This window comes from Dipodomys ordii, unplaced genomic scaffold (assembly GCF_000151885.1).
Source record: "Dipodomys ordii isolate 6190 unplaced genomic scaffold, Dord_2.0 Scaffold45, whole genome shotgun sequence".
In the NCBI taxonomy this organism is placed as follows: domain Eukaryota; kingdom Metazoa; phylum Chordata; class Mammalia; order Rodentia; family Heteromyidae; genus Dipodomys; species Dipodomys ordii.
This window is the reverse complement of record NW_012267261.1, coordinates 2,528,480-2,542,019: the sequence shown is the minus strand read 5'-3', so window position 1 is coordinate 2,542,019 and position 13,540 is coordinate 2,528,480. Positions and strand designations below refer to the sequence as shown.

General features: G+C 42.6%; 1 protein-coding gene across 1 annotated transcript in view; it reads left to right on the top strand.

Annotated features, from left to right (window-relative positions):
* Window positions 1-4,732: 4,732 nt before the first annotated feature.
* Window positions 4,733-13,540, top strand: part of Cldn1 (claudin 1) — an 18,490-nt gene continuing 9,682 nt past the window's right edge. Inside the window, exon 1 of the mRNA XM_013019501.1 lies at window positions 4,733-5,174. Within this exon, the coding sequence (XP_012874955.1) occupies window positions 4,952-5,174 (223 nt within the window). The 5' untranslated portion in view covers window positions 4,733-4,951. The remainder of the gene's footprint in view (window positions 5,175-13,540) is intronic.

The window sequence follows — 13,540 nt, the reverse complement described above, 5'->3', positions numbered from 1 at the left end:
AGAAATTGAAATGTTCCTCTATAGGTGAATGTTTGCCTCATCAACTCCGATTCTACAGGGATGGGCTACCAACTCTAAGCTTGACAGTTCCCATAACTGAATGAAGCAATACATTAAGTTCTCTCTCATACATCTTTCTCCTCTCTCTCTCCCATGATGACTCCTCCCACCTGTTCTGTTTCTCAGGTGTACTCTAACTCTAGTGCACATGGCATTGTATTAAGGTATATAAAGTATCCTGACCAATTAGGCCTTGACTCTCTGATCAGACTAGTTAGAGGTTTCTAACATCTCTAATGATTAAAGGGAAACTTTCCCCAACCACACAAGCAAAGTGATATAGAGCACAGTTCCTCACCAATTTTCTTCAAAGGAGATATTCATGATTGACTTAATAGATTTTAGCTGAAATGTCATCTTTCCATTATGTTTTTCTGAAGAGATAGCTCTGCCACACCAGACATAGAAAAGAGAAACTAAGGGGATGCTTTATGTCCGTATACAGCAGTTTTGATTATAAATATTTATAACTAAGGCATTTTTTGTCTCCTGGGCCCCTGAAAATCATCCCTGATCTGTAGAAGAGAGAGGCTTGGAACCACATGTTCATTTGGTTCTGGCCTCTTCCCAAGCATGGGTCCTAGCCATGAAAAGTCTGTGGTACTCAGAAGGGAAACCTGTGCAGGACCTGGGACAGGTTTGTTGTTTTGTTTTGTTTTGTTTCATATAAAGGCATTTGCCTCTCATGCAGCCTTTTCTGTTTGCAGATCCGACACGGATTTTCCTGTTTGAAAACTTTGTATCTGGTCACCATGATTTCATCATGACATTGAATAAGACTCTCCTACCATTGAAGCAAGAAAGTGTCTTTCTGAATCAGCAGGAGAATCATTGGTAACAGTAAGGCCTTCAGATTTGCTGAACTTGACCTCTTCAAACATAATAATAATTACAGTTTTTTTTTTTTTTTGGTCCAGTCATGGGGCCTGAACTCTGGGGCCTGGGCACTGTTGCTCAGCTCTTCAGCTCAAGGCTAGCACTCTACTACTTGAGCCACAGCACCACTTCCGGCTTTTTCCTTTTTGCTTATGTGGTGCTGAGGAATCGAACCCAGGGCCTCATGCATGCAAGGCAAGCGCTCTACCACTGAGCCACCTTCCCAGCCCAATAACTACAGTTTTATGTGTGCTTGCTATATACTCACTACTGTTCTCGCCAATTCAACTATATTAGTCTTATTGAATGTTCACAACAGCCTTGACATTTGATTCATTCAAAAGACGACACAGAATGTTTTATAAGATTTTTCATTTCCCTCTGTACCTTAATAATAACAATACAATTATTTTTATTTTTTCAACTTTCTCCACTATTTTGTCACTAGAATTCCAAAAGTTAATGTTTTTCACTGTTACCCCTTACTACCCTCCCAAAAGCTCCAAGAAGTTTCAAGAGTCTGATTTAGAAGTGACTACACACAAAACCAGTAATATTTTTAGTATTAGTTACCTGCATATTCTAATGCTGAAATTCTTTTTGGGGGGGGGTCCAGTCGTGGGGCCTGAACTCTGGGCCTGGGTACTGTCCCTCAGCTCTTCAGCTTAAGGCTAGCACTCTACCACTTGAGCCACAGCACCACTTCCGGCTTTTTTTTTCTTTTTGGTTATGTGGTGCTGAGGAATCGAACCCAGGGCCTCATGCATGCAAGGCAAGCGCTCTACCACTGAGCCACCTTCCCAGCCCCTGAAATTCTTACAAAAGCTTCACATGTGAACAGCCGGATGCTCACTTAGCCATGTGTCTTCCCACTTGACCTTTACCACCGGAGAGATTCTGAAACTTTACCACAAATATGCGTCATCACTATGGGAAGCATTTGCCTCTCCAAAGCCTTTTGACTGCCATCACAGGCCATTTTTGAGTATCTCTCTCCCTGTCCCTTCTTAGACAAAGGACAGATCTATTTTGTCTGCTCTCTTCTCCCACCCTGTTATTACCTTTCACTACCACTTCTTTATGTATCTCTTCTACTTATCGCTGATTGTGGACCCGGGGCTATGCTCATGCATCAGTGTCTCTCTCTCTCTCTCTCTCTCTCTCTCTCTCTCTCTCACACACACACACACACACACACACACACACACACGGAGGACATCAGTGAGCTCTTTCTTGTTTGCAGTCATACCTGTCTTGATATGTCCACACCTTACCACATGATTCGGGTTCCTCAAAGTATAGAATCTCTGTGGGCTGACACAGAAATGATCAAGGGCCATCAGGGTGAACCCTTTACCCTTGCCTGGAGCTAGAAACACATAATAAACATAGCTAAGTCCATGCAAAAAGCCAACAGGTCCTAATACAGATGCTCCTTTGGTTTACATCACACAGAGAACTACTGTAGGATGGAAGTTCCCTACCTCAGCTCCTGACTTAAACCAAGTAGTCTGGAACGCCAGCACTGCCTTTTATTATATATAAACCTCGATCCATGAATTCACTTCTTTAATGCTTGTCTTATATAAAACTCTGAGCCCCATCCTTGGTGAGATGAAGTCACTAATCAGTGTAACCACCACATTTTAGAAGTCCACCCCTAATGTTTCTTAATAGGGAAACTGAGGAAGAGAAAAGAAGTAATTTATCTGAAGGCAGATAATCTGATTTTTAAAATCTAGTATCTCAGGACATTTGCATATTACTAGCTTTTCTAGAATCTTCTGGGTCACAGATTGTAATTCTTTTGTATATGAAAGTTTAGTATAGGTGGGTAGGTTGTTTGGGGTTAATGCTGAGCGATTATCCCACCCGTTGTTTCTGGGAAATGCAGACAGAAAACTAGATATGATTAGGATGTCCAGGACGGGGAGGGAGCCCAGTGGCACAAACAGCAGTCACCCCAACTTCACAAACATGACTGTGGGCAGTGAAGTCATCAGCCTCAGACAGCCTAAAACACAAAACCCAGGGGCCTGCTGACCACAGACTTCACTCTTCCAATTCCCAGCCAACAGTAAGCTGGTAGAAATAGGTCCTGGCACAGATAAAAAGAGCTAGTACACAGTATATCCACTGAATTTAAATCCACTCTTTTCAAATTAATTCTGTAAAGATTAGGATCAAAGTTAAGAGTTCATATGACTCACACAGTTATAGCCCTACAGTGAATTCTGAGTTCTTGGTGTATGATTCTCTGAATCTATAGAGAAAATCTGCTGGAGGATTCAGAAGCTCCAAACCAAACTTTCTGTTTGTTTGCTTGTTTCCCCAGTACTGGAATTTGAACTCAGGAACCAGGTACTTACGGTCCCTTAGCTTTTCCACTCAAGACTTATGCTGTCCCCCTAGAGTCCCATTTCTTCTTCTAGCTTGTTGGTAGATATTTGGAGATCAGAGTCTATACCCCTCAGATCTTAGCCTTCTGAGTAGCTAGGATTATAGGCATGAACCACCAGCACCATGCACTGATCCAATCTCGTCCCATAGATTTTCCTTGAAGATGTTCTAGAGCCTAGGAGAGGCATAGAAAGACAGTCCTCACTCGTTTTAATCTTGTTCTGAATTAAAGTTCTTTATCCAGATTCTATGTTATCCTCTTCATTACTCCTTCCCAAACCTTGTACAGGCCAGATTTATAGCCTTAAATATTGGCAAAAAAATCTGTAAATAGCCATGTTGTGGTAAGGGGAATGGGTGAGGGCGGTAGGACTTAAGTCATTCACCTTGTTCTTCCTCGGATATGTTATACTGTTCTTTATATAACCTGGCAGCTCCTTTAGTACATTTATGAAGATCTCTTGTTTTCTCTGTATGTTTACTTCTGCCTCCAGGTTTCTTCTGTCTTTACTAAAACCACCCATGTTTCTCCTCCCACCACATGGAACCACACACAAAAAGCAGTGGAGAAAACATTTTAATTATTCCCAACCACAGCACAGCTTCTCAGTACCAAAGAAGAAAGCTTTGGAGACCTAGGGAGGGACACTAACGGCCCGACCAGAACCGGAGGGAAAGGCATGGCTAGTTACTGAAAAATCCACATTCAGAACCTGGAGTTCCTAAAACCTAGTCCTCTCTTCACTAAAGCAAGCCCGGGTACTGACTGATACATGATGAACCAAAACTGATCATGGATCAAGGAAAAATACCGGGAGGGGGAGGGGCCACAGACCTCGGATAACCAGGGCTTATCTAAGACAAAGTATTTGCCTTAGGAGGCCTGTGTGTGTGTAGGTGTCTGTCTGTCTGTCCCTCTGTGTGCTCCAAGCAAAGGGTGATAGGCTAAAGGGTGATAATCAATCAAAAGATCATGCATTTCAGTCAACTGAAGATGGAGTGAGAGGCATCTTGGGGCCAAGGGCTGGGAATTGAGTATGGCTGTGCTACTGAAATGCTGGATGAGTTTGTACGAAACAGGTTCTCTAATCTCCGAGATCTCTTGCAGAGAGACTTGGAATGACCTGGAAGGGAAGAAGAGGACAAAGCCCAGAGAAGCGAATGGCAGGGAGGGGGGGGTTGGAGGTGGGGGGAAGGCGCACTAAGGCAGGAAATATGTATGGGAGAGGAGAGGACACAGAAGCAGGCTGAACCAGGTCGAGCTACCCGGGGCGCGCAAGTCCAGCCGGCCTGAAACCACCAGGGGGCGCCGCGCGGCCGGGGCGGGAGGCGGGGCTGCTTTAAATCCCGGGCCCCCAGCGCCCCAGCGTCTCAGTCTCTGAGCCTGGGCGCCGCGGCATCTTCTCGGGCATCCCGACTCCGGCGCTACACAAAGTCCGAGCCGGACCCGGGGGAACCTCTCCGGCGGGGCGGCACACGGTCTCTTCCTTGACGTGGCCGCGTGCCCCGCGGAGCTGCGGAGAGCTCCAGGTTGTGCACCTGCCAACTCTCCACCTTCTGCACCTGCCAGCCCCGCCGCGCGCGCGCACGCGCCAACGAGCCCCCGGAGCGAGCCATGGCCAACGCGGGGCTGCAGCTCTTGGGTTTCATCCTAGCCTTCTTGGGCTGGATCGGAGCCATCGTCAGCACGGCCCTGCCTCAGTGGAAGATTTACTCCTATGCGGGCGACAACATCGTGACCGCCCAGGCCATGTACGAGGGGCTGTGGATGGCCTGCGTGTCGCAGAGTACCGGGCAGATCCAGTGCAAAGTCTTCGACTCCTTGCTGAATCTGAATAGTGAGTGCATTTCCCCCCTCCTTTCCCTGCCCTGACCCTCCAGCTCCATCCCACAGCCGCCTCCTAGAGACCCTGAATCCCTCTGCTTGGTTTTGGGACTGTGGAGTCAAGCCTGTAAGCCCTGAGATGTGATTACATGGTTAGCAAGTCTTAAAAGGGGATCCGATTTCAGGTGCTCCATTTAGAAGAGGAACAGGCCCTGAGGCCCAGCACTAAACTCTGTCTGGCTTCTGACTCCCTGAGTGACACATTTTTAGGGTGCCCCTCTGAAGATCCATTCACCTTCCGTTCCTTTGAAGGTGGCTGGAAATGGGAAAGGTAAAAATCAAGTTGAAATTTTAACCTCTTGGGCCTCTTCTGGTTATGCTAAGACTGTATATAACTTCAGGATTGGTAGAATGCTGGCAAAAAAAAAAAAAAAGTAGTAGTAATATGTCTGGGTAGTTTTTCAAGTGTGCAAAACAAAGTGGTTCACCCCCAACTATCAAGGATTAAAAAATAAATGAAACTTTACCATGGTTTTTAATAATAAAAACCCACATACTGGGTTTTTATGGCTTCTGTCCCATCGAAGTATTTTCTACTCACATCTGAAGTTGACTTGTGTGATTGATTCTTTGGATTTTTTTGTTCTTGTTGAAGAAGAAAAGATCCTCCCACAAGTTCAGCTTTAGAACTTAAGGTCTTCAGCAAGGGGCACCTGCATTTCAGAAAGAGCAGATTGGTGGCCAGTGGAAAGCAGGATAAGTAGAAATGTTCTGAGTAACGTAACATGCAGGGAAAGGCCGAGAGGTACGGAAGGAAATTGAAGCAAGGGGGCCTACTGAGACAGCCGAGGTCACCTGGGGAAGGCCTGACCACTGGGCGAACACAAGGGCCCTCTCCATGTTTCCCCTGTGGCAAGGGACTTGCTGTCTCAGGGATGGTTGCCTCTCAATTGTCAGGTGGGAAAGGATTACACAGAAAGAAATAGTTCTCTGGATGTTACAGAGAAGGATGATAGGAAGGCTTTTCCCTTCCCCTTATCTTTTTTTAAAAAACTGTATTTTATTTTATTGTGTGCCAGTATTCAGGGCTTCAGTTTCTGCTTGGATTTTTTTTTTCTTTGGCTCAAGGCTGGTGCTCTGGTGCTCTACCACTTGAGTCACAGCTCCATTTCTAGCTTTTGGCTGGTTAATCGGAGATAAGAGGTATCTAGGATTTATCTACCCTGGCTTTGAACTATGATCCACATGCTCAGTCTCATGAATAGCTAGGATTTAGGGCAAGAGCCCCCCAGCACCCAACATCTTCCCCTTATTTTAAATAAATCATTTTAGGTGCCTTGTTAGAAAAACCACTGAAATTTTCATCAAGGTAAACAGGATTATCTTCCTGCAGAAATCATACTAGTTGTGGTGTACTTTGTGTCTGTTCTGTCTTAATTGCCATGAAAAAAAAAAGCACCTGGGCCTTTGCTTTGGCAAAGTTTGTTTCCAGAATTCTGGTGTGAAAGACTTCCAATGCCATTGCTCCCTTTCATCTTGTTTCCCTTGACTCCTCCTAGCAAGAAACTTACAGTGCAGGTATAGTCAACCTTTCCCTAATCAATTCCAATACCTAGAGAATTTAATGATTGTGCAAGATGGTTTTGTGAGGGGTCATTGCAGCTTTTTTTCAGGCTCCCACATCAAGACTCCTTTATATCAAAATTACTATAGGTTAGTAACTCTCTGTTGATTATTATCCTCCTAGGATAGACTTGCCCTACGAAAGTGAACAAACAGGAAGTGATGGTCGGATCTCCTCATGGAAGGAGAAATACTTTTAAGAAAACGGTACAAAATTCTTTCAGTACCTCCTTGTACAACTGGCAGGTGGAGAAGTTGCTCAGGGGAATTCCAGAGAAGTCCTTAATGATCAGTTTTATTCTTCTAAGCAAAATTGTTCACCTTAATATATTTCACTTCCTTAAGTGACCAACTAGAAGACTGATTCATCCTGGAAATGATCAATTAAATTATTCTGACACGTGATACTGTGTTAAAACAATTTAATTTATTCTTTCTTAAATGTCATGCTTATAGCTTTTTAAACTGTGGTGGGAGCACTAAATACACACACACACACACACACACACACACACACACACATTTTGGAGACTTTTTGTTTGTTTTCTTGCTTGCTTTAACTGTGAGTAGATTCTACTTTCTGTTTTGGTTAAAAGCATAGTTTATCCAAGGTAGAGTTGAGGCCTCTTTCTCCAAACCAATTCCCAGAACATAGAGCCTTGACTCATAGGTTCTCTCTCTCAGCTGGGCAATGATTCACTGGATGCCTTTGGATGGATCCCAGAAAACCTGTCTCTGTTTCTCCACCTGAGCAGTGGCACTCACGCCCACCTGATGAAGAGATCTGGAGTGGTGAATCATTGGCTGGTTTTGGTGTAGTTCTATGACACCTAGAGATGAAAAGGATTAACTGTGTTGTGTGTGCATAAATAGTGTGCCTCATAAAAGGTTACATTTCACAGAATGCTTTTAGATGCAAAGCTTGGCAACACATTTCCTCAAATTATAGCTTGCTGTCTCTTGCCAGTAGAGTCCACTTAGCACTACAGCTCCTGATGCAGAAATTCACCTGTGTGTTTTGAAGGCACATATTAAATTCTCTTGTTTCCCTGCTGTCTTTGGTATCAATGGGAAAAAAAAAGTCATGAGCTTCACAAAGTATCTAAAGGAACCTGGTGTGGTTACACAGTTTGCAGAGTATGCTGTGTACAATAGAAGTGAGGTAGAGCTGGGGAAGGGGGGTCTCTTCAGGTAGTTCAGTCTTAGCAGTAACAAATGTTACATGGTGGACTGTGGTTTTAGAATGGTAGGCCCAATTTCCATTTCATCCCTTGTGATGTTTGTTGACACTTCCGAATGTTGCAGCTCGGAGGCAGAATGCATGAAACAAAGATACAACTGCAATAGTTTTTTGTTTCCATTTTTCTTTTGCAATGATGATGATGATGGTGGTGATGATGGCGATGATGATTTTATTATCTAAGTTGTAGTGTAACGTAGTTTTAATTCAACCAATCAGTTGATAAGTAAAGCATCTTGGAGAAGAATTTTCTTGATTCATCTATTCACCTGCCCGATACAATTGAAGTTGATTTTTTTGTTCATTAGCCTATATACCTTATCTTCGTTTGATGTGATTCCTAACATTTGGGGAAGTTAGTGGCCTGGTTTTTGTGCTTAGTTAATGGCTTCTTTTGTGTTTAACTTTTTAAATAGCTAGAGTTTTCTAAAGATTGGGCAGTCCTGGGAGTCTGCGTGTTGGGAGGTATCCAAGCAGAGAGTAAGTAAGCATTTTGTAAGAATGTTGGAAGATCCAAGCACCAGACAAATGGGAGGTTAGGCTAGACTCTCTTTAAGTCTCATTTAACCCAGAGATTCTGTAATTTGTTTATGAGCCACTCTGGCCTGTTGAACTGGCTCTGCATGAATCCACATGTGTGTAGGTGTGCTTAATGAGTATTGGTTGTCAGGAGGTTTCCCAGCCCGCTCACCATGATGTCAGGCTCAATCAGAGGAACAAAATCACCAACTTGGATGTCTTTGAAGCAGAGGCAAAAAGGGGGGTTCCCACTTAGACTTCTGCAGACTGCTCCCTGCCTGCTAGATGGAGAACATTCAGAGGTTCATTGTGTTCAGATGTCTCCCGCATTGGTTCTGACTCTTGAAATGGTGGAAGGTAAAACCACAGTCCAGGCTTGAGATCACAAGATCTCAGTTATTCCCCTAGTTCTGCACTAAGTAGCTGATTGTATAATCATGAGTCACTTGATCTCCCAGGGCTCAGGTAGTTCCCCTCCTCCCCCCGCTACAAAATCAGGGCAGTGTAGGAGGAACAGAAAGATGAATTCCAAGATTCATTCAACAAACAAGCGCTTAGTCCTGTTCTCACTCCATTCCATAGGTTCCTTCCCATGTCAACATGCTTTGCTCTTAAGCAAAAGGGGGATATCAATGGAATGGCTTAGATTTCCTTGATTGGAGCCATGAGTAAGCGTTATTGAGTAATACAGAGGCACAAGTGCAGTCACGAGACAGTTTCTTTAGACACAAAAGGGGGATGGCAGGACTTCTTAGACCTTCAGGCCTCTGCTTATGCTCACACATCACGTTTAGTAGATACCAGTTCATGCAACAGTAAAATGGAAATGCAAACAATGGCAACTTTGGTGAAATTTGAACATTAGTAGAAGTGAAAGACATACAAAGCAAAGAATCCATAGGAGCATAGTTCTATGGCCATCTGTGATAAGCTTATTTAATTACAGAGAAAGAAGAGTGTTTCCATTCTAGCCACCTCTGGGCAGCCCTTTGAATCACCTAATACCTAGTAGCAAGGACTGAGAAAGGGTGGTGGTATAATTGAAATGGGTTTTGTTTATGATATAAATACAAATAGGGTAAGAATATGGTTAGTAAGTAGCAAAAACAATGTCAAGTATCCACAGCAGTCTATTTCTTGTGTAGCAAGTGATTAAAACTTTAGGGGAGGGGGGCGGAGAAGAAAACTCTATGTACTTGTCTATGCTTGCCTTTCTACACTTATGTTGATCAACATCACTGTAGTAGAGCAGAACTGCCGAACTCATTTCTTGTCGTATAAGTAGAGATCTTTGTAAGTATTTTTTTTAATTATACTTTCAGGTTGAAAGTGGTGAGAACTCCTCAGGGGGTCTTTTAAACTCCAGATTATCAGTCTGGCTGAGTGTAATTAAAAGACCGCCTTCTCTGTTTACTGCTGAATAATGCTGAGAAACAATAGTGTAACTTTTTTTTTAATGTATGCCAACCAGATTCTCCACAGACAACTTTAGTTGTCTGCAAATTTAAGGAGTCTGAGAAGAAATGCATTTGCTACTAGATTAGATTCAATTAGAGAGCTTCAAAGTTAAAAGCCAAAGCTATATCTCTCTGGGCCAAATAGTATTCTATATCGTGTTCAAACATCTTTCTGAAGTTCTCTTCTCTGCCACTCTCATCTCATTCATTGTACTTGATTAAAAGATAAATTAAGCAAAAAGGATGAGTTCTCTCTCTCTCTCTCCCTCTCTCTCTTTCTCTCTCTCTCTAGAGCAAGAGTTCCTTGTTTGGTAATGGAGGTCTAGTTTTATGTGGCAAGATTTTAGCATCCTTAGGCTCTCTGAAGAAGTGTTTATTGGTGCTATTTCAAAGATTGAGTTAAATAAAGGAAAGTATATTTTATATACTATATTATTACCATTTTTGAAGGATAAAGATGTTTCTCTTTTAACAACCACTGAATATAGGTTGGACAATCCACATGATTTGTCAGGTACTGAACTTAACTAGTGTGTGTATGTGTGTGTGTGTGCGTGTGTGCGCGCGCGCGTGTGCGTGTGTGTGTGTGTCTGTCTGTCTGTCTGTGCCTGTGTCTGTGTCTGTGTGCCTGTCTTGAGGTTGAAATCAGAGCCTTGTGCTCTTGGGCTTTATCTACTCAAAGGTAATGCTTTACTATTTGAGTCACACCTCCACTTATAGCTTTTTGTTGGTTAGCTGGAGAAAAGAGTCTCAAAGGCTTCCTTATTGAGACTGGCTTCAAATCATGATCCTCAAGTCTCAGCCTCCTGAGTAGCTAGTATTACACGTTTGAGCCACATGTCCCCAGAAATATTAACAAATACCTGACTCAAGTCATCCACCAGGTCACAATTGCAGCTTGTAGACTTCTGGCTTGAAAAAATTCTACATGACCTTAATTTGAAAGAATTCATCTGCCTCCAGCTTAAAACTGTAATTTAGATTTGATGGTCACATAAAACCCTCATAACTTATAACACAATCGTTGCTTACTTTGGCTTGTAATCTGATATTACATGTGCTCAGCAAATTACACTTTCAAGTTGCCTGTGGTAGGGGTACATGTATGTATTATTTTTACATTTTTCTCCACATATGATTATAGTTAGAATTCACCCAAAGTTGTCAATAAAGTAAAGGTGAGAATTTGAGTTTGATGTCAGTGTAACATTGTAAAAGACAGAGAAATTCCCTAAGCCAATAGCTGCCAGGTTATTAATGAAAAATGTCGCTTTTTAAAACAATATTCTTATTCTACTACTGTTCACAGTTTTTAAAGTGAAACCTAAGTAAGTCCCTTGATATCTATGGTTTTTGTGATTCCTAAGTATGTTTTTATTCATTTTCTCCATTATATTTTATGTATTAGACATATAACATGATTTAATCTACAGGAAAATGAAACAAGATAGGGTAATTAGTAAGCATAGAGCAATCTGTCCTCCTTAAACACTGCAAAAGAAGTGGCCAAAATAACCATGGAATAAAACACAGGTGTTTTCTTACAAAAAGGCAAAACAAGCCAGACAATTATGTTCACTAGTGACTATTCAGGAGGCAGAGATCTGAGGAGTGAAGTTCGACGTTAGCCAGAGCAGAAAAATCCACAAGACTCTTATTTTCAATTACCAGCAAAAAAAGCTAGAAGCAGAAGTGTGGTTGCAGTGGTAAGGCATCAGCTTTGAGTGAAAAGCCACGTAAGCGTTAGAGGCCCTAAGTTGAAGCCAATGAGAAAGAAAGAGAGGCAGGAGGAGGAGAGAGAGATTAAAATTGTGAATATTCCATTCTTCTAGGTGGGTGTAGATGGAGGCTGAGCTAGTTTATATATGTGTGCTCTGTGCTCTGTGTGCCAGGAGATCAGAGGTTTTATACAAGCCTGACTCAGGAGACTGATGCCCAGTTGACTCCTTGTAAAGGATACCCTGAGCTGAGCTCTCAGACTTGCTGGACGAATAGCCTGCCGTTTATACTTGATGAACAAACCAACACAATTACATTATATAAGCTAGGTCAATTCTGGGGCCCTGCAACTGGGCCCAGTGGAAACCTTGGAAAGAGATCATAGAAGGCACCAATAAGCATTAATAGAGGGCTGGAAAAACAGTATTTATGCTAAAATGAAGTGGAGTTGCCTGTGATATGTAACAGCCTGTGAATATTTAAGGCCTACTAGAGAAAAGTAGTTCCTTATTTTTATTTATTTATTTTTTGTCAGTCGTGGGGCTTGAATTCTGGGCCTGGGTGCTGTCTCTGCGCTCTTTAGCTCAAGGCGAGTGCTCTACCACTTTAGCCACAGCACCACTTCCATTTTTCTAGTGGTTAATTGGAGATAAGAGTCTCACGGACTTTCCTGCCTGGCTGGCTTTGAACCTCGATCCTCAGATCTCAGTCTCCTGAGTAGCTAGGATTACAGGCGTGAGCCACAGCGCCCGGCTTTCCTTGTTATTATCGTTCAGTGTTTGTACAAAGGAATTGCCATCCAATAATGTATTCTATGAATACAATGACTCTTGATCAATGTCACCCCTGAGAAAAAAGTATTTTCTAATTACATTATCTCTCTAGTGAGTGTATAAGAAATGTCACACCACTTCAAGATCCTCCAAGGACTTATGCCTAGAAAAGACTTTAAATTCCATACACTGACTCACAAAGCTTTGCATTATGTATTTCTTCTGCCTACCTTGTTGAGCTTCATTTCAGTTCCCATATCTTATCACGCTCCTGTAGCATAATCAGTTCCTGTAGCATAATCAGCTCTTCCAGGTTGCCCGGAAGTGTGAGCCTTCTCCCCAGTGTTGTAAATAAAACTAGTTGTTGTAAAATAAAGCTAGATCTTGGCAAACTGGCAGGAATGGTTGACCTACCATGTAGGCAGGAACAAGAATGGATCATCTTTATTACTTCCAACACTTACCTGAAGTGCTTTCCTTCCAAGTGGAATAGTATCACCCAATCTGAAATCTGCTTAAGAATCTAATTATTTCGCTGGGTGCTGGTGGCTCATGGCTGTAATCCTAGCTGCTCAGGAGGCTGAGATCTGAGGATTGTGGTTTAAAGCCAGCCAGGGCAGGAAAGTCCATGGGACTCTTAAACCACTAGAAAACTGGAAGTGGTGCTGTGGTAGAGTGCTCACCTTGAGCTGAAGAGCTGGGGACAGCTCCAAAGCCAGAGTTTAAGCCCCACGACTGACAAAAAAGAAAAGAAAAAAAAGAATTTATTTCATTTTTCCTTCAGAGTAAATAGTCATTATAAAATCTGCTGTTAAATGCAATAGGATTTTGTTTTTTCCCTTCCAAACAAAATCCTTAAATAAGGATAGAGGTTGACCCATTGCAACAATGAGATGTACAAAAACACTATGTTGAAAATTAACTTTACGGGCTGGGAAGGTGGCTCAGTGGTAGTGCGCTTGCCTTGCATGCATGAGGCCCTGGGTTCAATTCCTCAGCACCACATAAGCAAAAAGAAAAAAGCTGGAAGTGGTGCTGTGGCTCAAGT